The 22,260-nt window shown below is 48.5% G+C and overlaps 1 protein-coding gene across 10 annotated transcripts in view; it reads left to right on the top strand.

Moving 5' to 3' along the window:
• CHD3 (chromodomain helicase DNA binding protein 3) overlaps nucleotides 1-22,260 on the top strand; it is a 1,503,198-nt gene that overhangs the window by 827,384 nt on the left and 653,554 nt on the right. For all 10 annotated transcript variants that reach the window (XM_069218663.1, XM_069218665.1, XM_069218664.1 and 7 more), the window contains exon 22: nucleotides 13,671-13,795. In XM_069218663.1, the coding sequence (XP_069074764.1) occupies nucleotides 13,671-13,795 (125 nt within the window). The remainder of the gene's footprint in view (nucleotides 1-13,670; nucleotides 13,796-22,260) is intronic.

The raw sequence follows: 22,260 nt of genomic DNA, 5'->3' as shown, positions 1-22,260 counted from the left end.
AGGGTCCTAGCACACTTTCAGTCATAACTAGCATCAACAAAAGGCAAAACGTTAGGGGGTAACCATGCCATTAGAGGCATTTTCCTACACAACCCCCCTCAAACGAAGGAGGATGAGACTAACCTTTCCCAAGAGAGTCTTCATTTTCTAAGTGGAAGAACCTGGAAAGGTCATCTGCATTGGCATGGGCAGTCCCAGGTCTGTGTTCCTACAAAGTCCATTCCCTGTAGGGATATGGACCACCTCAACAGTTTAGTGTTCTCAAGCTATCTGAGAGGTATGTGGTCAGTTCGAACTGTGAAGTGAGTACCAAACAGGTATGGTCTCAACTTCTTCAGGGACCGAACCACAGCAAAGGCCTCCCTCTCAATGGCACACCAACGCTGCTCCCTGGGGAGTAACCTCCTGCTAATAAAAGCAACACGCTGGTCAAGGTCATCATCATTGGTTTGGGATAGGACTGCTCCTATCCCATGCTCAGAGGCATCTGTCTGCACAATGAACTGCTTTGAACAATCTGGAGCTTTCAAAACTGGTGCTGAGCACATAGCTTCTTTCAGAGTGTCAAAGGCCTTTTGACAGTCCAAGGTCCAGTTAACCTTTCTGGGCATTTTTTTGGAGGTAAGTTCTGTGAGGGGTGTCTCTATTGATCCATATCCCTTCACAAACCTCCTTTAGTATCCAGTCAAGCCAAGGAATGCCCTGACTTGAGTCTGGGTTTTTGGAGCTTCTCATTCCAGAATAGTCTAGATCTTGGGTTGGAGTGGTTCAACTTGGCCACCACCTACAAGGTGTCCCAAAAAAACCACAGTACCCTGCCCTATCTGACATTTAGATGCCTTGATAGAAGGCCTGCAAAACCTTCTTCAGGTGGACCAGGTGATCCTGCCAATTGGAGCTAAAGACAGAAATATCATCTAGATATGCTGCACTAAAGGACTCCAAGCCAGCAAGGACTTGATTCACCAACTTTTGGAAGGTGGCAGGGGCAATCTATAAGCCAAAGGGCATAACAGTAAACTGGTAATGCCCATCAGGTGTAGAGAATGCTGTCTTTTCTTTTGCTCCAGGTGCCATTTTGATTTACCAGTACCCTGCTGTCAAGTCAAAGGTACTTAAGAATTTGGCTGAACCTAATTTGTCAATTAATTCATCTGCCCTTGGTATGGGGTAGGCGTCTATCTTGGTCACAGAGTTGAGCCCTCTGTGTTCACACAAAACCTCATCTCTTCCTTTCCATCCTTGGTGTGAGGTTTGGGGACCAAGACCACTGGGCTAGCCCAGGGACTGTCAGAGTGCTCTATCACTCCCAATTTCAGCATCTTGTGGACTTCCAATTTGATGCTTTCTTTGACTAGGTCAGACTGTCTGAATATTTTATTCTTGACAGGTAAACTGTCTCCTGTGTCCACATTATGGGTACACAGGTGCGTCTCACCAGGGGTTAAGAAAAAGAGCTCAGCAAACTGCTGGAGGACCTTCCTGCAGTCAGCTTGCTGTTGGCCAGAGAGGGTGTCTGAGTAGACAACTCAGTCTACTGAGCCATCTTTAGGGTCAGTGGAGAGGAGGTCAGGGAGAGGTTCACACTCTGCTTCCTGATCCTCAGAAGTACCCATCAGCATGTTTACATCTGCCCTGTCATGATAGAGCTTAAGGCGGTTAACATTGATCACCCTCTTGGGTGTCCTGCTAGTGCCCAGGTCCACTAAGTAAGTAACCTGGCTCTTTTTCTCTAGCACTGGGTAAGGGCCACTCCATCTGTCTTGAAGTGCCCTGGGAGTTACAGGTTCCAGAACCCAGACTTTCTGCCTTGGCTGAAACTCAACCAGTGCAGCCTTTTGGCCATACCACAACTTCTGAAGCTGTTGGCTGGCCTCAAGGTTTTTGCTTGCCTTTTCCATGTACTCTGCCATCCTTGAGCGTAGTCCTAGTACATAGTCCACTACATTTAGCTTAGGCTCATGGAGAGGTCTCTCCCAGCCTTCTTTCACAAGTGCCAGCGGTCCCCTTACAGAATGGCCAAACAGAAGCTCAAAGGGGGGAAACCCTCCTCCATTCTATGGCACCTCTCTGTTGGCAAAAAGCAGGCATGGCAAGAGGACAACCCATCTCCTTTTGAATTTTTCAGGGAGCCCCATGATCTTGCCCTTCAATGTCTTGTTAAACCGTTCTACAAGACCATTGGTTTGTGGATAGTATGGTGTGGTGTACTTTTAAGTCACCCCACACTCATTCCACATGTGTTTTAGGTAATCTGACATTAAGTTGGTACCTCTGTCAGAAACCATCTCCTTAGGAATTCCCGCTCTGGTAATAATACCTATGAGTGCTTTGGCTACTGCAGGTGCAGTAGTGGGCCTAAAGGGAATTGCCTCAGGGTACCTGGTAGCATGATCCACTACTACCAGTATATATTGGTTCCCTGACACTGTGGGAGGTTCAAGTGGACCCACTATGTCCACTCCCACTCTCTCAAAGGGGACCCCCACCACTGGAAGTGGAATGAGGGGGTGCTTTGGATGGCCACCTGTCTTACCACTGGCTTGATAGGTGACACAGGAGCTGCAAAACTCCTTAACCTTCTGGGACATATTGGGCCAATAGAAATGGATGACTAATCTCACCCAAGTCTTGGTTTGTCCCAAATGCCCAGCAAGGGGAATGTCATGGGCTAAGGTCAGACTGAACTCCCTAAACTCCTGAGGCCCTATCACACTCTTAGTGACACCAGGTTTGGGATCTCTTTCCTCAGTGTAAAGGAGTCCATCTTCCCAATAGACCCTGTGGGTTCCACTTACATTACCTTGTTCTTGCTCAGCTTCTTTCTGTCATAGGCCTTGAAGAATGGGACAACTCTTTTGTCCACCACACAGCTGTTCCCTTAGGGTCCCCCTGTGCCCAAGAACTCTACCCGATAAGGCTCCATCTCCATGGACTCAGTTCCCTCAGGGGATAGAACATCTTCCTGAGAAGAGAGCTTCTGTTTCTTTTGCTGTGAAAAAGCTTGTCCCCCAGTCTTCTTTCCTTTCCTACTCCAACACTTCTTTTTCACCCTGTGCTCTAGCCTTGACACACACCAGTTCAGGGATGCCCAGCATGGCTGCATGGGTTTTGAGCTCTACCTCAGCCCATGCCGAGGACTCCTGATCATTCCCTAGCAGACATTCTACTGGAATTGCAGACTAGACTACCACCTGTTTCAGGCCGGGGACCTCTCCCCATTCCAAAGTTACCATTGCCATGGGATGGACTTTAGTTTGATTGTCAGCATTTGTGACTGGATATGTCTGTCCAGCCAGGTACTGTCCTGGGGAAACCAGTTTGTCTGTCACCATGGTGACACTGGCACCTGTATCCCTCAGAGCTTCTACTCTACTCTCATTTATCAAGAGCTGCTGCCTGTATTGTTGCATGTTAGGCAGCCAGGCAGCAAGTGTGGCTAAATCCACCCACCCTCTGAGACCAAAGTAGCTTCAGTGTGGACCCTGATTTGCTCTGGGCACACTGAGCCTGGAGACTGGCTATTCAGGTAGTAACTGGAGTAGTAGTTGTTGTGGGACTTTTCTTTGGACAGGCCTTATCTCCAGTTTGGTGTCCATGCTGTCTACAGTTGTGACACCAGGCCTTCTTGGGATCATAGCTTTTACCCTTATGCCAATTTGGAGACTGTGAAGAGGCTCGGGCCCACCCTCCTGAGCAGCTTTTTGGGGCCCAGTAGAAGACTCTTTATTTTTGTCCTTGGACGTCTCACCACTCTCTCTCTGGGGAGGCTTTGTGACCCCTTTCTTTTGGTCACCCCCTGTGAAAGTCTTGGTCATCCGAGTCTTGACCCAGTGGTCTGCCTTCTTTTCCAATTCTTGGGGAGAAATTGGACCTAGGTCTACCAGATGTTGATGCAGTGTGTCATTGAAGGAATTACTTAACAGGTGTCCTTTCATAAATAAATTATACAGCCCATCATAATCACTTACGCCACTGCCAGTTATCCAGCCATCTAGTGTTTTGACTGAGAAGTCAACAAAATCAACCCAGATCTAGCTCGAGGATTTGTGAGCACCCCTGAACCTAATCCTGTACTCCTCAGTTGAAAATCCAAACCCTCAATCAGGGTAGCCTTCATGAGGTCATAAGATTCTGCATCTTTACCACAGAGTGTGAGGAGTCTATCCCTACACTTTCCAGTGAACATTTCCCAAAGGAGAGCTCCCCAGTGAGATCTGCTTACTTTTCTGGTTGCACAAGCCCTCTCAAAAGTCGTGAACCACTTGGTGATGTCATCACCTTCTTCATGTTTAGTTACAATCCCTTTGGGGATTTTTAGGATGTCAGTATTCTCTCTGACCCTATTTAAGTTGCTGCTACCATATATGTGAGTTAAACCCATTTCTTTTCTTTCCCTTTCTATGACTAGGAGCTGCTTCTCCAAAGCCAATCTTTTGGCCATACTGGCTAACAGGATGTCCTCTTCATTAAGGCTGTCCTCAATGCTTACAGAGGTACTGGACTCCCCTGTGGAAGAACCAGGCTCTCTGACTATAATTTGTGGAGTCAGGGTTCTGTGAGTCTTGTTCTCCCTAATTAGGACAGGAGGGGTGAGTTCTTCCTCCCCTCCTGTTTACTAATTTCCCCATCTGAAGGAGGTTCCTCCATATCAGAGGGGTGGTCCCTTGTGAACTCTGCCAAGAGCTCCTGGATCTTTGCCTTGGTAGGGTTGGACCCAGTTTTTATCTTTTTTATCTTTCAGAGAGACCTTAACTCTGACATCCCTAGATGCAGGTAAGGTGTGAGGTTGAGTTCCATCACTGTCTCATCTGTTTGACTCATTATCACTCTAAAAGTTGGGATTACTTTTTAAGAATCTAAAAACTACTTTTAGAACTTAAATCCTAACTTTTACAAACTTTTAAACTTCAAAAGAAATGGTAACAGGGACTTACCCAAGGCCCTAGCAGGACTTAAAAAAATTAAAAATAGCCAAAAATTCAAAAATCAGTTTCTAATGACAGTTTTTAGAATTTTGTTGTGTGATCAGGTATTGGCTGAGTAGTCCAGCAAATGCAAAGTCTTAGACCCCACCGCTGATCCACCAATGTAGGAAGCTCGCTCTGTTTATACTATCTCAAAGTGAGAGATAGTGTGCACAGAATCCAAGGGTTACCCTTAGAGGTTGATTGTGACAAAATTAGATAATACTAATGCTCTATTTTGTTGTAGTGTGGTCAAGCAGTAGGCTTATCAGAGGGTAGTGTTAAGCATTTGTTGTACCCACACAGGCAATAAATGAGGAACACACACTCAAAGACTTACTCCAGGTACATAGGTTTTTATATTGAAAAATATATTTTCTTAGTTTATTTTAAGAACCACAGGTTCAAGATTTACATTAAACACTTTAAGTCTAAGGTACTTGACTTAGATACTGTAGGAACTTTGAATAAAAGCCAACCACCGACTAGGATGACGGCCACCTGCTGGTCACTCCTGCACCACTGGTTGGTTCCTCTCGGTCCTGGGGGCTGCGGGTGCAGTGCTTTGTCCAGGCATCGGGTTCCCTTGTTACCGGGCAGTCGCGATCAGGGTGAGCCTCTGGATCCTCTCTGCAGGCGTCACTGTGAGGGTACAGGAAGGTCGACTCAGGGTGTCCACGTTGTTGGAGTCGCCTGGGGGTCCTCTCTGCTGTGTAGGTTTCTCTGGTCTCGGAAGTGGGACGTCGGGTGCACAGTGTGAAGACTCATGCTTCTGGAGTGAAGCTGAAGTCTTCTTTAAAGATGGTTTCTTGGTTGTAGATTTGGTCAGAGCCACTGTCCTCTGGAGTTTCTTGGTCCTTTAGGTGCAGGTCAGTCCTCTGAGTCCTCTGAGGTCACTGGTCCCTCTGGATGCTTCGCTGTGCAGGTTCTGTGAGTCTGGAGACAGGCAGGTAGTGCTGGGGTCAAGTCAGTTGTCTCCGTTGTCTCTGTGGGGCTTTCAGGTCAGCAGTCCTTCTTTCTTCAGGTTGCAGCAATCTGATTTCCTGGGTTCAGGGTCGCTCCTAAATACTCACTTTAGGGGTGTGTTTAGGTCCGTGGGGAAGTAGCCAATGGCTACTGTCCTGGAGGGTGGCTACACCCTCTTTGTGCCCCCTCCCTGAGGGGAGGGGGGCACATCCCTATTCCTATTGGGGGAATCCTCCAAAGGAAGATGGAGGATTTCTTAAGGCAGGGGTCACCTCAGCTTAGGACACCTTAGGTCCTGTCCTGACTGATGGGTGACTCCTCCTTGTTTTTCTCATTCTCTGCTCTGGACTTGCCGCTAAAAGTGGGGGCTGTGTCCAGAGGGGCAGGCATCTCCACTAGCTGGAGTGCCCTGGGGCGCTGTAACACCAGGGCTGAGCCTTTGAGGCTCTCAGCCAGGTGTTAAAGTATCTGCGGGGGGGGGTGAGAAGCACCTCCACCCAGTGCAGGCTTTGTTCCTGGCCGCAGAGTGACCAAGGCACTTACCCCATGTGTCCAGAAACCCGTCTGTATGTGGCAGGCTGGCAGGAACTGGTCAGCCTACACTAGGAATTGGACTGGTATACAGGGGGCATCTCTAAGATGCCCTGTGTGTGCATTTTTCAATATGTCCCACACTGGCATCAGTGTGGATTTATTGTGCTGAGAAGTTTGATACCAAACTTCCTAGAATTCAGTGTAGTCATTATGGAACTATAGAGTTTGTGTTTGACAAACACCCAGACCATATACTCTTTATGGCTACCCTGCACTTACAATGTCTAGGTTTTTGGCTTAGACACTGTAGGGGCATAGTGCTCATTCAACTATGTCCTCACCTGTGGTATAGTGCACCCTGCGCTATGCCACAGGCAGTGCGTCTTGGGCATGTCGACTTAGTCATTTTCTACCCACCAGCACACACAAGCTGTGAGGCAGTGTGCATGTGATGAGTGAGGGGTCCCTAGGGGTGCATAATACATACTGCAGCCCTTAGAGACCTTCCCTGGCCACAGGGCCCTTGGTACCAGGGGTACCATTATCAAGGGACTTATCTGTGTGCCAGGGCTGTGCCAATTGTTGAAGCAAAGGTACAGTTTAGGGAAAGAACACTGGTGCTGGGGCCTGGTTAGCAGGGTCCCAGCACACTTTCAATCATAACTAGCATCAACAAAAGGCAAAAAGGTAGGGGGTAACCATGCCATGATAGGCATTTTCCTACAAAGATCTTCAATGCCCCTTGGATGCAATGATGGATCTAGACTGGTGCTGGTTATGCCACCTTGACCTTCCATGGCAGCAGTCGCTATTTCAATGCTCCCCGGCACCGCCATCCCCATTCTGCTCCCCAACTCTGATACGACTCCAGCGCCGACTGGGTCCATACTTCCTAGGGCGGATCCCGAGCCTTATTCCAATGGGCTCTGGCTCAGAGAGGATTGGGACGGGTCACTGGACCCTGAATAATACCAGTCCCTCGATCCCAACATGGACTGTTGTGATTACCTTGTAGATGCCAGCAGAATGCATACGTCTCCCAATATATGCATTGTTTCGTCTCCTACCATGGCTACGGAGGAGGCAGTGTCTTTTGCAATGGTGCTGAGGAGGACAGCTTAGGTTTATGACCTACAGTTCCCCTCACTGGCTGTGAAAACCTGCCTTAGGTGCTTCATCCGGGAACATCTCCCTCAGAACATCTTCTCCCATTCAGTGAAGCCCTCACAGAAGTCCTGCTGGGAACAGGACAGTTGCCTGCCACCACCCCCCTGTCTTAGTTGACCCCAGTTTTTCACCCAACATCCTACCTCTAAGAGCTTGGTGGTTCAAACCTCAATGTTCTGAGTAAATCCTGGCGCATTCCCTACCACCCCATCGGACAGCAACTCCAAGAGACTGGCCACCTTATGGAAGAGGTTGTTGTTTTCCAGCAGCTTGGTACTGCGGTCCATGAACACTGCTTGCCTTTAGGGCTGCTACTTCCATACATGTGATATGGTTGTGCAGGTGCTGCCAACAGTCCCGGAGGAGGCCTGGGCCGTACAGTCCCAAGCTGATACTGACAGGAGAGATGCAGCTAAAGTCACAGTTCCATGTGGACTAGACACAACCGACTCGTTGGGCAGAGCAGTTTCATCATCAGTGGCGCTTAGGCACCATGCCTGGATGAGGATAATCAGCTTATCAGGAGATGTCCAAGCATTTTTTAATGACATTCCCTCTGATGGCTCCCTTCTCTTTGGAGAGAAGGCAGACTTAACGAAGGAGTGCTTCTAGAATGATAAGGCTCTGGCCATATCCTTGGGCCTGTCCATGGCTCTTTGCCAACCCCAGTATGCCTTTCATACCTTTCGCGTCCACAGAGGGGGCTTCCAACCATGTCTTTACCAGCCCAGCCTTCACAGCGTACAGCCTCTGTATGGCCAGGGACATAGTACCCACAGACTCTGTGGATTGAATATTCAGAGGTCAGGTCATTCCACCACCCTCCTGCAGCCGTAGTCTACAAACCCCTTTAGTTTGCCCTCGTACCATCATGGGCACCGAGTGGAAGGCAGGATCTGCCATTGCTTGCCCCACTGGCAGACTACTACATCATATCGGTAGGTTTTGTAGAATGGGCAACACACTCTCCTTCGTTATCAACCCTCCCCACATGTCAACCACTTACGTCAAGCTGACAGAATATCATCTATCCCTTCTCCATCAGGAAGTGACAAACCTCTTTGCCAAGGGAGCCATGGAGAGGGTGTTGAAGCCAGAACTAGGTTGTGGTTGCTATTCCTGCTACATTCAGGTGCCCAAAAAGGTCAAGGGCATTCATCCTATACTAGACTTGCGCCCTCTTAATTTCTTCCTGAAGGAGGATAAATTCAAAATGCTCTTGCTCACTCAGGTTTTTTCTCCCCTCAGCCTGGGAGACCGGATGGAAGGGTTGGAATAGCAGGATGTACACTTCCACATCCCTGTCCTGCCTGCCCACAGGCGTTACCTAAGGTTCATGATCGGCCACAAGCACTTTCAGTTCAGTGTGCTCTCCTTTAGCCTTTCCACCTCCCCACGGGTGTTCACTAAGGTGATGGCAGTGGTTGCCCCTATCTATGGAGATCAAAGGTGCCATTCTTCCCTTATCCCGTCGACTGGCTGTTGAGGGCAAGCTTGTCTCAGGCATTTGTTTCCCACCTCCAGACTACGGTGGACCTCTTGCTCTCGCTGGGGTTCCCTATCAGCATGCCAAAGTCACACCTGACTCCATCTCAGATGCTCTCTTTGATCGGAGCTGTTCTGGACACAATGCAGTTTTGGGCTTATCCTCCAGAATGGCAAGTCCGGGATATTCAGGCTATTCTACTGATGTTTCAGCCTCTTTCCTGGGGTTCGGTGAGACTGACTCTAAGGCTTTGGGATTTATGCCCTCCTGCATCCTGATAGTGAAGCATGCACTCTGGCATATGCGGGCTGTGCAGTTGGACTTGAAGTTCCAGTGTACCAAGCATCAGGGGAATCTCTCCATTGTGGTCTAGATCTTTGAGGAAACTGCAAAAGATCTGCAGTGGTGGCTACTGAACTGCGATTTGAACAGATATGTCACTCCTGGAATGAGGAGCCCAACTGGGATAGGTGGAGAAAAGATGCCTGTGGTCTCTGGCAGAATCTGGACTCTACACCAGCCCTTTGGAGCTCCAAGTGATCCGACTGCCATTGAAAGCCTTTCCACCCTCCATCAAGGGAAGGCAAGGGCAGGTGTTCACACACAAAACCACCGCCATGTGGTACTGCGACAATCCGGGCATGGTGGGGTTTTGGACACTTTGTCAAGAGGTCCTGTGTCTCTGGACATTGGTGGAACATCAGGGCATTTCTCTGGTGGGTAATCACCTGTTGGGATCTCTGAAGCCCAAGGCAGACAAACTCAGCTGATGATGCCTAGTGGATCATGAGGACCGGAGGTGGGGCAAGTCTTAGGCCTTCTGTATGCCTTTCTGCCCATACCACTCCTGCCCAGCGTTCTCAAGATCAGGACCAACTGGGCCTAAGACTTCCTTGAGGTTTGGACTGGGCTCAGAAAGTCTGGTTTCCCAAGCTGTTGAGCATAGCCATTGGTCCTCCATTCAGCCTGCCCCTTCAGGAGGAACTTCTGTTGCAGCAACGGGATCGGAGGTGGGTTTCAGCAACCAAACCCGTCAACTTACTGCCATTATGTGACTGAACAGTGCCAGTTGGCAGCTTTCAACCTTCTACCCAAAGTCTCTGATGATATCTTGCTAGCTTGGTGTCCCTCCACCAAGACAGTATACGCTCGCCGTTGGCACAAGTTTGTGGCATGGTGTACAGCCAAACAGGTCGACCCCTTATCTGCCTCCCTTTACCAAGTCTCATTGTTTATTCTTACCTTCGCCCAATTGGGGTCTTTACTGGGCACATTAAAGGGTTATGGATCTGCCATCTCTGCTTTTCTCTGGCTGAAAGATCAACCTTCTCTCTTCAAGCCCCCTGTTGTAAATAGGACTGTTAAAGGTAGTGATTTGAGCGTAGGAGTGAAGTGGTCGTAGGATCTTGATCCTTTAATTAGCCCACCCGCAGCGTTAAGAGAGGCCTTGAATGGAGCAGTCCTAGCATTAGATGGTCCTGTTAATGTTGCACATCCGTGTTCCAGTCTGGACACAGCTAGGGATTGCACTGCTGTTTTGAAGTCTGTGAGTGGTAGAAAAGGTTTTATATTCTTGAGGATTTTTATTTGGAAAAAGGCTTCTCTTGTGGCTGCACTGATACATGCTAGCATATTTAGGTTTTGGTCAAGTGTTTTTCTTAGTAATTTAGTTGACTCTATGATGACTGGTTTGCAGTTGAGGGCAATTATGTTTCCGATCCATTCTTCGGCTCATGGAGCACTATGTGGTATGGATAGCATTAGGAATTCTATTTTTAGTGCGTTTAATTTTAGGTGATTTTGTGCCAGCCAGTATTGTGTTTCCATGAGTGTGCAATTGGGTCTTCTGATATCTTCCAGAGGTGATGTCTTTAGGTACGGTTGTGTGTTATTGATGTACATGCAGTAAAATATGTTAGCTTGTTTGAGGATTTCTGTCAGTGGTTCCATGTATGGGTTGAACAGAGTAAGTGATAAGGTGGATCCTTGGGGAACCCCAGTTGAGATCGAGGAGGAATTAAATTCATGTGTGGTTTAGCTTGATTCTCTGTGATCGGCTCTGTAGAAAGGGGGAGAACCATTTCAGCACATTTCCTGTCAGCCCCTTTCTGTTTTCTAGAAATTCTAGTCGATTGCCCTGTCGGATCATGTTGAATACTGAGGACAGGTCCAGGAGGATAGGATCAGGAGGCACTTCTATACTGAAGATTGTGCAAGGCAGAGCCACTTCGCCAGCTCTTCCAGAGATTTAGGGTGTCTCCCCTTTATGAATCCTAAAAGCACCTGCCTACCCCTCTGTCCACCTATAGTCCCTGCGAGCTAGCTTCTTGAGAGTTTTCATTTCTAGGCCTGGGGATCCATCTTCACATGGCTCTGGCTCACATACTGCTGCATCTCAGCTTTGATAACCATACAGAAGTCCCGGTCCCCTAGGCTGTGAGCTCTGTAAATGGATCCTACCATCTAGGGCTTGTCCACTCCCTGCTATACCTAATGAAATAAGCCTGTATCCACAGTGGCACAGCAAACCACAAACAGCTCTGCTGTCACTTTCATGGAAATGGATTTCCACTTCACTTTATTGAGTCAGATACAGAATATTCTGTATCTTATAGTGGAAAATCTTCTCTGATCTGATTAACATGCATTTGTCGAGAGAACATGTAGTAAATCGCAATTCTGCATAGTCTCTGGGGAGCTAAGGTAGGGTGCCTTCACCCTGCTCTACTTCGCCCATTTACCAAGTTCTTTAGAGTTGCTATATTCCTTTTTTAGAGAAATATTTTATTATCATTTGCATTGAGTAACAAAACATTTGCTTTGCACATTTGTATCCCTGTAGCAAGTTGGTCTACACCCACCCCTCGGACTAAACTCCAAAACCACAAAATATACCTCAAGATGTCCGGTATAAAAAATGTGGGTTTTACTAGATTCCGAGACCATAACAATTCCACCATTTCTTCCAAACATGCTTATATTTGTAGGGACAACCCCATGCCACATAGATCATTTCTTCGAGCTTACCTTATCAGTGCCTCGGGTCCAGACCTTCATCGAGGGAGTCATGGAGGCTTTCCAATTACGTACAATATCTTGTTTGGCAGTTAGCATACCCAGGCCTATCAATGTCCTGTCTCCATGGGCTTACCCACATCATCAAGAATACCAAGTAATGCAGCCCTTGGGTTCCACTCAAGTTGTGTGCCTGTTATGACATAAAGAACATTATTAAGAGCAGTCTAGTAGACCTGTATCATTGGCCATTTCCAGACAATAAGGAAAAAGTCCTCTATAAGATCCTTAACACTTGTGACATGTAGGTGAGTCAGTGATGCCTGCCTTCCACATTCGGTAAGGTGACATATAGGCCTGATGCAACTATTTAAGTTGCACGGAGTCTGGCAGAAAGCGGAGCCTGGCAGAAATTGCTAGCATTCGGTGGGCCATACAGGCATCTCTCCAGTCTGCCTGATCCAATTCCCCCACCCTGATCTCCCACTTGGCTTTCAGAGTATCTGGAGATGTAGGTGAGTGTATAACCAGGGATTTGTAGATTTGTGATACCCCACCTTTACTTAAGGGGACAATAAGGATCTTATTTTCTAGGAGGCTGTATTCTGGGATGTCCTCCAGCATTTCCTGGTAAGGGTGAAGGGCATGATGGAGTTGAAGACACCAGTAGAATTGTGTTGTCGGCATTTGAAATTCTTCTAGAACTATTTACAAGAATTTCATATGGCCTCCACCCCAGATGTCACCTATTATTGAGATGTCAATGGACTCCCAACCCAGGGATCCCTCCAGCGAGTATACCTGGGACAACCAGACGCCTTTCCAAAGCGGGGTTTCCCTCGTCAGTTTCCAATTCCACATTGTTCATTAGTGGGCAGCCTTCTATGCTTTGCATGATACTTGGGTCACCTCCAGGAGCTCTGGTGGGATGGGCCCCATAGAGGATATGCATGATATTGTCTAGTCCTGGTATGGCCAGTTCACTCCTATAGGCAGGGTTGTCCCACCCCCGTGCAGCCAGTCATTAATGAGAAGAAGTTGTGTTGCCTAGGGTTGCTATATTCAATAGATTCACAAGCAAACAGTCCTCCTTCCCTGTGAGGCTTTTGTAAGAGTTGTAATGTACTTTCTCTTTGCTATAAGAATCTGATTGGCTCCTTGGACACTTTTACAGCTTGCTCACTTATTGGCTGATGGCTGAAAGACCCAAGGGTGGTGAACGGGCTCCAAAAACAAATTCTGCATGTGTTGCTATCATGATAGTCTCCCAAAGACTTCCAATCTCATGGCATTGAATATGTTTAAGCCATGTTAAACTATGAACATCTCTAACACTAAAGAACCTTAGTTACAGGTGAATATGTTTTGTGAGCTTCAGTTCTTGTCTCTGTATTGTCTGTCTTCTGTGGCACTGTTGTATATGTGAGCTCTGATGTGAAAGGGTTTTGGGAAAATCCATTCTATGGGAAGAGTCTCCTGTTAGAATTCACATTTAACGTGAATACATCAAACTCATTTCCTCCTTTTCATGCCAGCTCCGGGGGCCCAACAGTTCTGCTTCCTGCTTTCCACCCGTGCTGGGGGCCTGGGGATAAATCTAGCAACGGCCGACACTGTTATCATCTTTGATTCAGACTGGAATCCTCACAATGACATTCAGGTATGTAACCACTGAATGCAAGCATAATTCAGATTAGTTTACTTATAATAGATGAGAAGGTTTCACGGAGCATAAATGATACAGTTTGCCTTTTAGCCATAAATATACCTCTTAGAAGAAGTTAGGGATGTACTTGGTACGGGAGTGAAATTTTAGAGAAATAAATATGACACATATATTTTGTGTAGATCATAATGTGGGTTACATGTGCTACAGACTGAACAGTGGAAGCAATGCAGAGAATATTGCAGTGTGAACATTTCTTTTCCCATAAAAAACATGACGTTTGATTTTAGAGTATAGCTGCGGTGTAGCTTCCATGATTGAGAATGCTTAATTTCCCACATAAACCATTGCAGAGGGAGAGAGATCTGAAATTCTGCACCAAGATAACATCCAACATGAAACAGCCCTAAATGACACCGGACATGTATAGAGCATGTTGCATTTTCTTGCACACAGGAGATTACTTCTTGAACTCTGAAAAGTCATTGCCTGATATCATAGGCCAAGGCTGTCATCAAGTGCCATATTTAGGTTATTCCCTAGCATTGAATCTCCTACAGATTATTATGCTTTGAAAAATCCTCTGGCAGGCGGGGAATCATTGGTACAACTTCAGCAAAACTGTTTTCCAGAGAAATACTCTTAATTTAGAAGCCTTGCGCCTCCTTGGGTCATCTTCACTATCTACCAAGGAATGAGTTTGCCTAAGCTCTGCCCCATATGTTTTGTGACATTGTACACCATTCCAGTTCCGTATGCTTGATAAGTCCTTTACAACCAGCTCTCACAAAACTACTGAGATTTCTGTGTTCTTTCAGTTGTATGGTTGAATCCTGAAAAACATTGTACATTATTAGCGTACAAGGTAACATGAACATCTGGATGCAATTTCCCACAGATTTCCTCACCTTATAAATACTGTAAGAAAGTACCCTCTTTTTGGCATGGTTACCCTCACTTTTTCCCTGCTGTCCGTTTGTTTTGACTGTGTTCACTGGGATCCTGCTAACCAGGACCCCTGTGACTGTGCTGTCTCTCCCTCTAAATTTGGATGTCCCTGACTTTGTACACCTCACAATTAGCATACTGGTGCCCCCATGTAAGCCCCTAGTATATAGTACTTGAGGTATTGGGGCACCAGGGGTTCCCCATGGGCTGCAGCATGCATTATGCCACCCATGGGAGCCCATGCAAAATGTGTCTGTAGGCCTGCCATTGCAGCCTGCATGGAGAGATGCATGCACCCTTTCCCTGCAGGTCACTGCACCAGGTCACCATAAGTCACCCCTATGCCAGGCCCTCCTAGCCAGAAGGCAGGGTGCAAGTACCTGTATGTGAGGGCATCCCTGCATGAGCAGAGGTGCCCCACGAACTCCAGCTCCATTTGCCGGGACTTTGTGAGTGAGGGGAAGCCATTTTACACTTGTACTGGACATAGGTCACTACCTGTGTCCAGATACATAATGGTAACTCCGAACCTAGGCATGTTTGGTATCAAACATGTCGGAATCATACCCCAATACTCTTGCTACTATTGATTGTATGATTCCATGCATTCTTGGGGCTACTTAGAGGACTCCCAGTATTGCTCTTACCAGTCTTCTGGGGTTTTCAGGGCAGCCCTCCCTGCTGCCATCCCTCACACAGGTTTCTGCCCTCCTGCTGCTTGACCCTCTCAAGCGGGGGAAGAAAGAACAAAGGATTTCCTGTGGAAGAGAGACACCCTCTACCTTGGAAATAGCTGTTACATAGCTTGGGAAGGGTAGCCTCCCCAAGCCACCTGTATGCTCTGAAGGGCACATTTCGTGCCCTCCTTGCATAAACCGGTTTGCACCAGCCAAGGGACCACCAGTCCCTGCGCTGGCACAAAACTCGACAAAGGAAAGGGGAGTGACCAGTGCCCAGTGCTCCTCCAGATGGCCACTTGATTCTGCCATCTTGAAACCAAGATGTGCAGAGGGCCTTGGGAGCATTTGAGTGACCAGGTCAGGCAGGTAAAGTCACAGCCTCTCCTGCTAGATGGTCACATTGCTAGGTGACCAAACCCCCTTTTAGGGCTATTTAGGGACTCGTTTGCTGGTGGGTCCTCAGGTTCGACATGCAAGATTCCACCAGGACTCCTCTGCATCGTTAACTTCATCTTCTGACAACTGGAACCTCAGCTGGACTCTTCAGGAACCATCAATCTGCAACTTCAGCGATGACAATTCTCGGCAACATTGTTTCTCCAGCTCCTTTCAACAACTGCAAGATTTCCCTGGCTGTGCATCCTCTGAGGTTGGTGAGACTTCAGCCTGCACCAAGCGGTAAGAAGGAATCTCCCTTGGAGAGAAGGAGTCACTCCCCTGCATCTGCAGGTACCAACTACATCAACAAACGGCTGTGTGGATCTGCTCTCCTCTGGAACTGTGTGGATCCTGCACCACAGGTGGTGGTCTGGAGTAGTCCCCTTGGTCCTCTCTGCAAGTTTTCCAACTTGGTAGGTGGTAAACTCTTGTCTGTCCTTGCAGGACAGCACCCCTGTGCACTGTGACTCTTGCAGCTACCAAGGCTTGTTTGCTCCTGCTCCAAGGGATCTTAAGGTTACGTGTAGCCCTGGCCCCCAGCACTTCTTCCTGCCAAGAAACGCCTCCACTCTGCTGCTCCTGCGACGTTCAACTCCTCCTCAGGTGTGCTGGCTGGGCCTCACTGCGCCTGCTGCCAGTGGGTTGCCTGTGGGAGCTGTGACTACTTCTGTTGGCTCTCCCAACTGCTGAGGGTCACTTCGGACTCCCCTCCCTGGGTCGAGTCCCCTGGACCTTGCTGATACTCTTCAGCTTTGCAACTCTCCCGTTCCTTCTTTTGTATTTGCCAAGACTTATTGGTGGTTCTCCTGCACCATTGACCCACTGCAAACCGACAGCCAGCGCAGGACACCACCTGCATCGCTTCAGGGACACCTCTTCATCTCCTGCACTGCACAGCTGGTCTTCTTCATCCCCCATCGACCTGGCCCTGCATCGACAGAAGGATGGGTAGTGACTCCTGAAACAACTGGACACTCCATCACAAACTGGACTCTGTCCCCTTCCTTTGCAGGTCCTCTTCTGCCGGAATCCACCTTTGGGTTCTTCCAGTCTGGTCTGGGTCTTGCACAACCCTTTTGCTAATTCCTCCTGTTAGTTCTTTGGAAAACCATGTCCTTACCTCTGCTCTCCTGGTCGCAGGGGGTCCCTTGATGCTGACCTCTTGGGGTTCCTAGTTCCTCCAACTCCCCTCTTATGACTCCTCATCCTTGGATGGGGTACTGTATCTCACATTCCACTGTCTTAGTATATGGTTTGTCCCTCCCCTAGGGCCTAGTTTTCTCTGCAGCTGCAGCTACAGCTGCTGCTAACCCATAGACAGGGATCTGCCCTCCTGGGGTCTAGGCAGCCCAGTCCCAGGAAGGCAGAACAAAGAATTTCCTCTGAAAGAGGGTGTCACACCCTCTCCCTTCGGAAATAGGTGTTAAAGGCTGGGCAGGGGAAGCCTCTCACAGCCTCTGGAAATGCTTTGAAGGGCACAGATGGTGCCCTTCTTGCATAAGCCAGTCTACCCCAATTTAGGGAACCCCCAGTCCCTGCTCAGGTGCAAAACTGGACAAAGGAAAGGGGAGTGATCACTCCCCTGTCCATCACCACCTCAGGGGTAGTGACCAGAGTTCCTCCACCTCTTCCATCTTGAATCCAGAGGTGTAAGGGCACTCTGGAGGCCTCTGAGTGGCCAGTGCTAGCAGGTGACGTCAGAGACCCCTCCTGATAGGTTCTTACCTGACTAGGTGGCCAATCCTCCTTTGAGGGCTATTTAGGGTCTCTCCAGTGGGCTTTTCCTCAGATAACGACTTGCAAGAATTCATCACAGTTCCTCTGCATCTCCCTCTTCGACTTCTGCCAAGGATCGACTGCTGACTGCTCCAGGACACCTGGAAAACTGCAACAAAGTAGCAAGAAGACTACCAGCGACATTGTAGCACCTAATCCTGCCGGCATTCTCAACTGTTTCCTGGTGGTGCATGCTTTGGGGGCTGCCTGCCTTCATCCTGCACTGGAAGCCACAAAGAAATCTCCTGTGGGTCGACAAAATCTTCCCCCTGCTTCAGCAGGCACCAAACTTCACCGTTACTCTGGACCCCTCTCATCCTGACGAGCGTGGCCCCTGGAACACAGGTGGTGGACCCAAGTGACCCAGCCTGTCCAGTGGTCCAACTGTCCAAATCTGAAGGAGGAAGTAAATCCTTGCCTCCCCTCTCCAGAGAGTAATCCTGTGCACCACGTGAACTGCAGCTACAAGGGCTTCTGTGCACATTTCCACGAAATCCTGCATGCACAGCCAAGCTTAGGTCCCCAGCATTCCGTCCTGCGATGCACAGCTCCCCGAGTTGATCAGTGTTGACATGACCGCCATGTTCAGACTTCTTGAACCCGTGTTCAAGGACTTCTGTGGGTGCTTCCTTCTTGTGCATGGGCTCTCTACGTTGCTGAGGGCACCCTCTGTCTTCTCTCCCAAGTGGCGACATCCTGGTCCTACCTGGGCCTGTCAGCACCCTTTTTCTTCAACTGAGATTCTTGCAGCTAGCAAGGCTTGTTTGCGGTCTTTTGCCAAGAAAACAACTCTGCATCCTCCAGCACTCCGTGGGACGTCTTCTGCATGAAGGAGAAGTTCCTAGCACCTTTCGTTGTTGCAGAATCTATAGCTTCTTCCATATGGAGTCAGCCATTTTGCACCTTCATCCGGGGTCTAGTGGGCTCCTGCCCCCCCCGGACACTTTCACAACTCTTGGACTTGGTTCCCTTCCTTTGCAGGTCATGAGGTCCAGGAATCCGTCTTCAGTGCTTCGCAGTCTGTTGTGGTCTTTGAAAAATCTTCTATCACAAGTTTAGTGTGTTTCTGGGGAAATAGCAATACTTTACACCTACTTTCCATGGTCTTGGGGTCGGGTATCTTGGACACACTTAGGGGGTCATTCCTACCCTGGCGGTCCGAAACCGCCAGGGTAGGGGACCGCGGATGCACCGCAAACAGGCTGGCGGTGCATCCATGGGCATTCTGACCGCGGCGGTACAGCTGCGGTCAGAAACGGAAAACCGGCGGTGTCCCGCCGGTTTTTCGCTGCCCTAGGGAATCCTCCATGGCGGTGCTGCAGGCAGCGCCGCCATGGGGATTCCGACCCCCTTACCGCCAGCCTGGTTCTGGCGGTTTTGACCGCCAGAACCTGGCTGGCGGTAACGGGTGTCTTGGGGGCCCTGGGGGCCCCTGCAGTGCCCATGCCAATGGCATAGGCACTGCAGGGGCCCCCTAACAGGGCCCCACAAAGATTTTCAGTGTCTGCTATACAGTCACTGAAAATCGCGACGGGTGCAACTGCACCCGTCGTACCCTTTCCACTCTGCCGGCTCCATTCGGAGCCGGCATCCTCGTGGAAGGGGGTTTCCCGCTGGGCAGGCGGGCGGCCTTCTGGCGGTCGCCCGCCCGCCCAGCGGGAAACTCAGAATGACCGCCGCGGTCTTTCGACCGCGGTACAGTCTTCTGGCGGTTCCCGCTTGGCGGGCAGCTCCCGCCGCCCGCCAAGATAGGAATCACCACCTTAGTGTTTTCTTACACTCCCAGCGACTCTGTATACACTACACTAGCCTAGGGGTCCATTCGTGGTTCGCATTCCACTTTCTTGGTATATGGTTTGTGTTGCCCCTAGGCCTATTGCATCCTATTGTATTCTACAGTGTTTGCACTACTTTCTGACTGTCTTACTTACCTGAATTTGGTTTGTGTGTATATTTTGTGTATTTTACTTACCTCCTAATGGAGTATATCCTCTGAGATATTTTTGGCACATTGTCACTAAAACTCTGAGTATTGTGATTCTTATGATATAGTGCTATATGTGGTATAGTATGAGCTTTGCATGTCTCCTAGTTCAGCCTAAGCTGCTCTGCTATAGCCACCTCTATCAGCCTAAGCTGCTAGAACACTACTAATCTACTAATAAGGGATAACTGGACCTGGCACAGGTACCCACTATAAGCCAGGCCAGCCTCCTACACTATTGTGTATATAATTAGTGTATTTACCTCCAGTTGGGGGCAACTGCCTATAAGTATTCTAGAGTTTGTGTTACCCTGATAAAATACCTTTATTGTTGTAACACTGCGTGGTTCTTTCATGTGTCATAAGTGCTGTGTGACTGTAGTGGTACTGCCTGAGCTTTGCATGTCTTCTACGTAAGTCTTGGCTGCTCATCCACAGCTACCTCTAGAGAGCCCTTGCTTCCTAGACACTGCCTACACTTCACTAATAGGGGATACATGGGCCTGGTATAAGTTGATAACACCATTGGTGCTGACCACACACCAGGCCAGCTTCCTACACTGACACCAGCCTTGTCCTTGTTGGTGAAGGCAATTCAGACATTAAAAATGCTGAAGCCATAACTCTTACTCAGTTGACTGTGTTTCAAGGTTTTCCCGCAGGCCATGCTGAATATCATTAAGATGGCTGTGGTACATTGTGGGCCTCTTCCCAAGCGTGATGCCTCACCTGAGGTTTTAGCGATACTGGAAGCTCCAGCCCAGGTGCCTTCCGACATTTGATGTTCACAGGCTTGGGCATTGGCATCCCTTCCAACAAAACTTGTACCCTTCAATGCACAAACTCCTGTGTGCTCGACCTCACCCTTGGAGTTTATCTCAGCATCACTTTTGAAACCCTCAGATGAACAGTATGCTGATGGTAAGAGAAGAAGTTGAAATATATTTTGATGACAAACCTTTGCTGAAAGACCTCCCTAGGGCTAAGTGATTTTTCCATATGGGGAAATCTTTTGGTTCCGACTCCACTACACTACTCATGCATAACAAAGATTATCGCCGTACAGAGGCAGATAACCTCCTTCTCCAGTATTGGATCTTTCATAGATTCACATGCTTGAATCATCCCCGTCGTCGAGGTTGGAGCCTCACGGTAAGTTTAAATACATAAAGCAGTAAGTCATTAAGTTTAAAACCAGTAGGCCTCAGTAGGCCTTATAGGCTATTTTACAGTCTATCCACTTTGTTTTGTGAAAAGACCCAAACTTCAGTGTCAACCAATCAGGACTCAGCCCCTCCAAACACCCCCAACAGGAGCTGAATTCCCTCAGATTTTCTACCGCACGTCGTGTGAAGGGAGTCTCCCTGAGCTCTGCTCAGTTTACCTTATTTCTGACTGAAAATTGTTTCTCTCAGGAACCTAGCTTTACAGCTTTAACATGTCTGAAAAGACAAAAAAGGGTATGTTCAGAGACTGTGACAGTTGTGGGAAGAAGAGACTGCATGTTGATGACCCCCACAAGAAATGCATCTACTGCCTCCATCCAGACCACAAGGTGAGAGACTGCAAGATCTGTCGCACCTTTAGTAAAAAAAAACTCAAGGACGTGAGGGTAGACTTCTCTTATGGCTGCAGAAGCAGAAAGCCATGGAGCATCCTTCCTCAGACGAAAGTGAAGCGTCATCTCATGCTTCTCACCCTCAGAAAAGAACAGGTGAGAGGAGAGTGTCTGATGAGCCACTAAGGAAGATGGCCAAAAAGATAAAACAAGTCTCTCCTGAGACAAAAAAGGATGTTTTCCATTCAGAGACACACAAAAATTTCCAAAAAAAGGTTCATTCAGAGCCTACTACGCCTTTACATAGCAAAAGTACCTCAAAAAAAGGCATCCCTGTCTCTGTCACCCCAGAAAGAGCCGGAAAAAGTCTCTTCAGGGAAAAAACACCCGTCAACGACCACTCTGTCAACGACGGTGCCATCTAACACAGTGTCGTCGACGTTCACAACGGCGGTCTCACCGATGATCATGACGTTGTCGCCGTTATGGTCGATGACGATAATTAGGACAATAATATTTAAAAAGGCTTTGTCGGCAAACACATTGTCGACGGCGGAGGCCTCCTGGGTCCACCAGTCGACCAGGGCACTCCCGTCTATGAAGCACCTCTCAATGAGGTTTAAGAAGGCACCGCCGACGACGACACCTACAGAGGATACGTCGACGAAACAATGGTCGGCAAAGGCACCGTCAACGAAGGAACCGCTGGCAAAGGATTCGTCCACGAAGGGCCCGTTGATGAAGGCCCGTCGACGAAGAACCCGTCGACAAAGACACCGTCAGTGACGGAACCGTCTGCGGGGGACCCGTCGACGAGGGAACGTCGACGAGCAGATCATCCACGGCACTGGCAATGTATAGACCATCGACCCTCCTGGGTACTCCACCGCACCAATCGTCAATAAGTCTGCCTTATCCTCATGACAACTCAACCAGGTTCTTACCTCTTTCACTTATCACCATGTGGGATAAACCTTCCGATATTCTGTCAATGCATACCTCCCCAAGCAAGATATTGCCATACCCCCCACAACATCTCTTAGATGATGATGATGATGACGCATACTCCCAAAAC

The sequence above is a fragment of the Pleurodeles waltl genome, chromosome 12, assembly GCF_031143425.1.
Source record: "Pleurodeles waltl isolate 20211129_DDA chromosome 12, aPleWal1.hap1.20221129, whole genome shotgun sequence".
Lineage (NCBI taxonomy): Eukaryota > Metazoa > Chordata > Amphibia > Caudata > Salamandridae > Pleurodeles > Pleurodeles waltl.
This window is presented reverse-complemented; position numbering and strand designations above follow the sequence as displayed.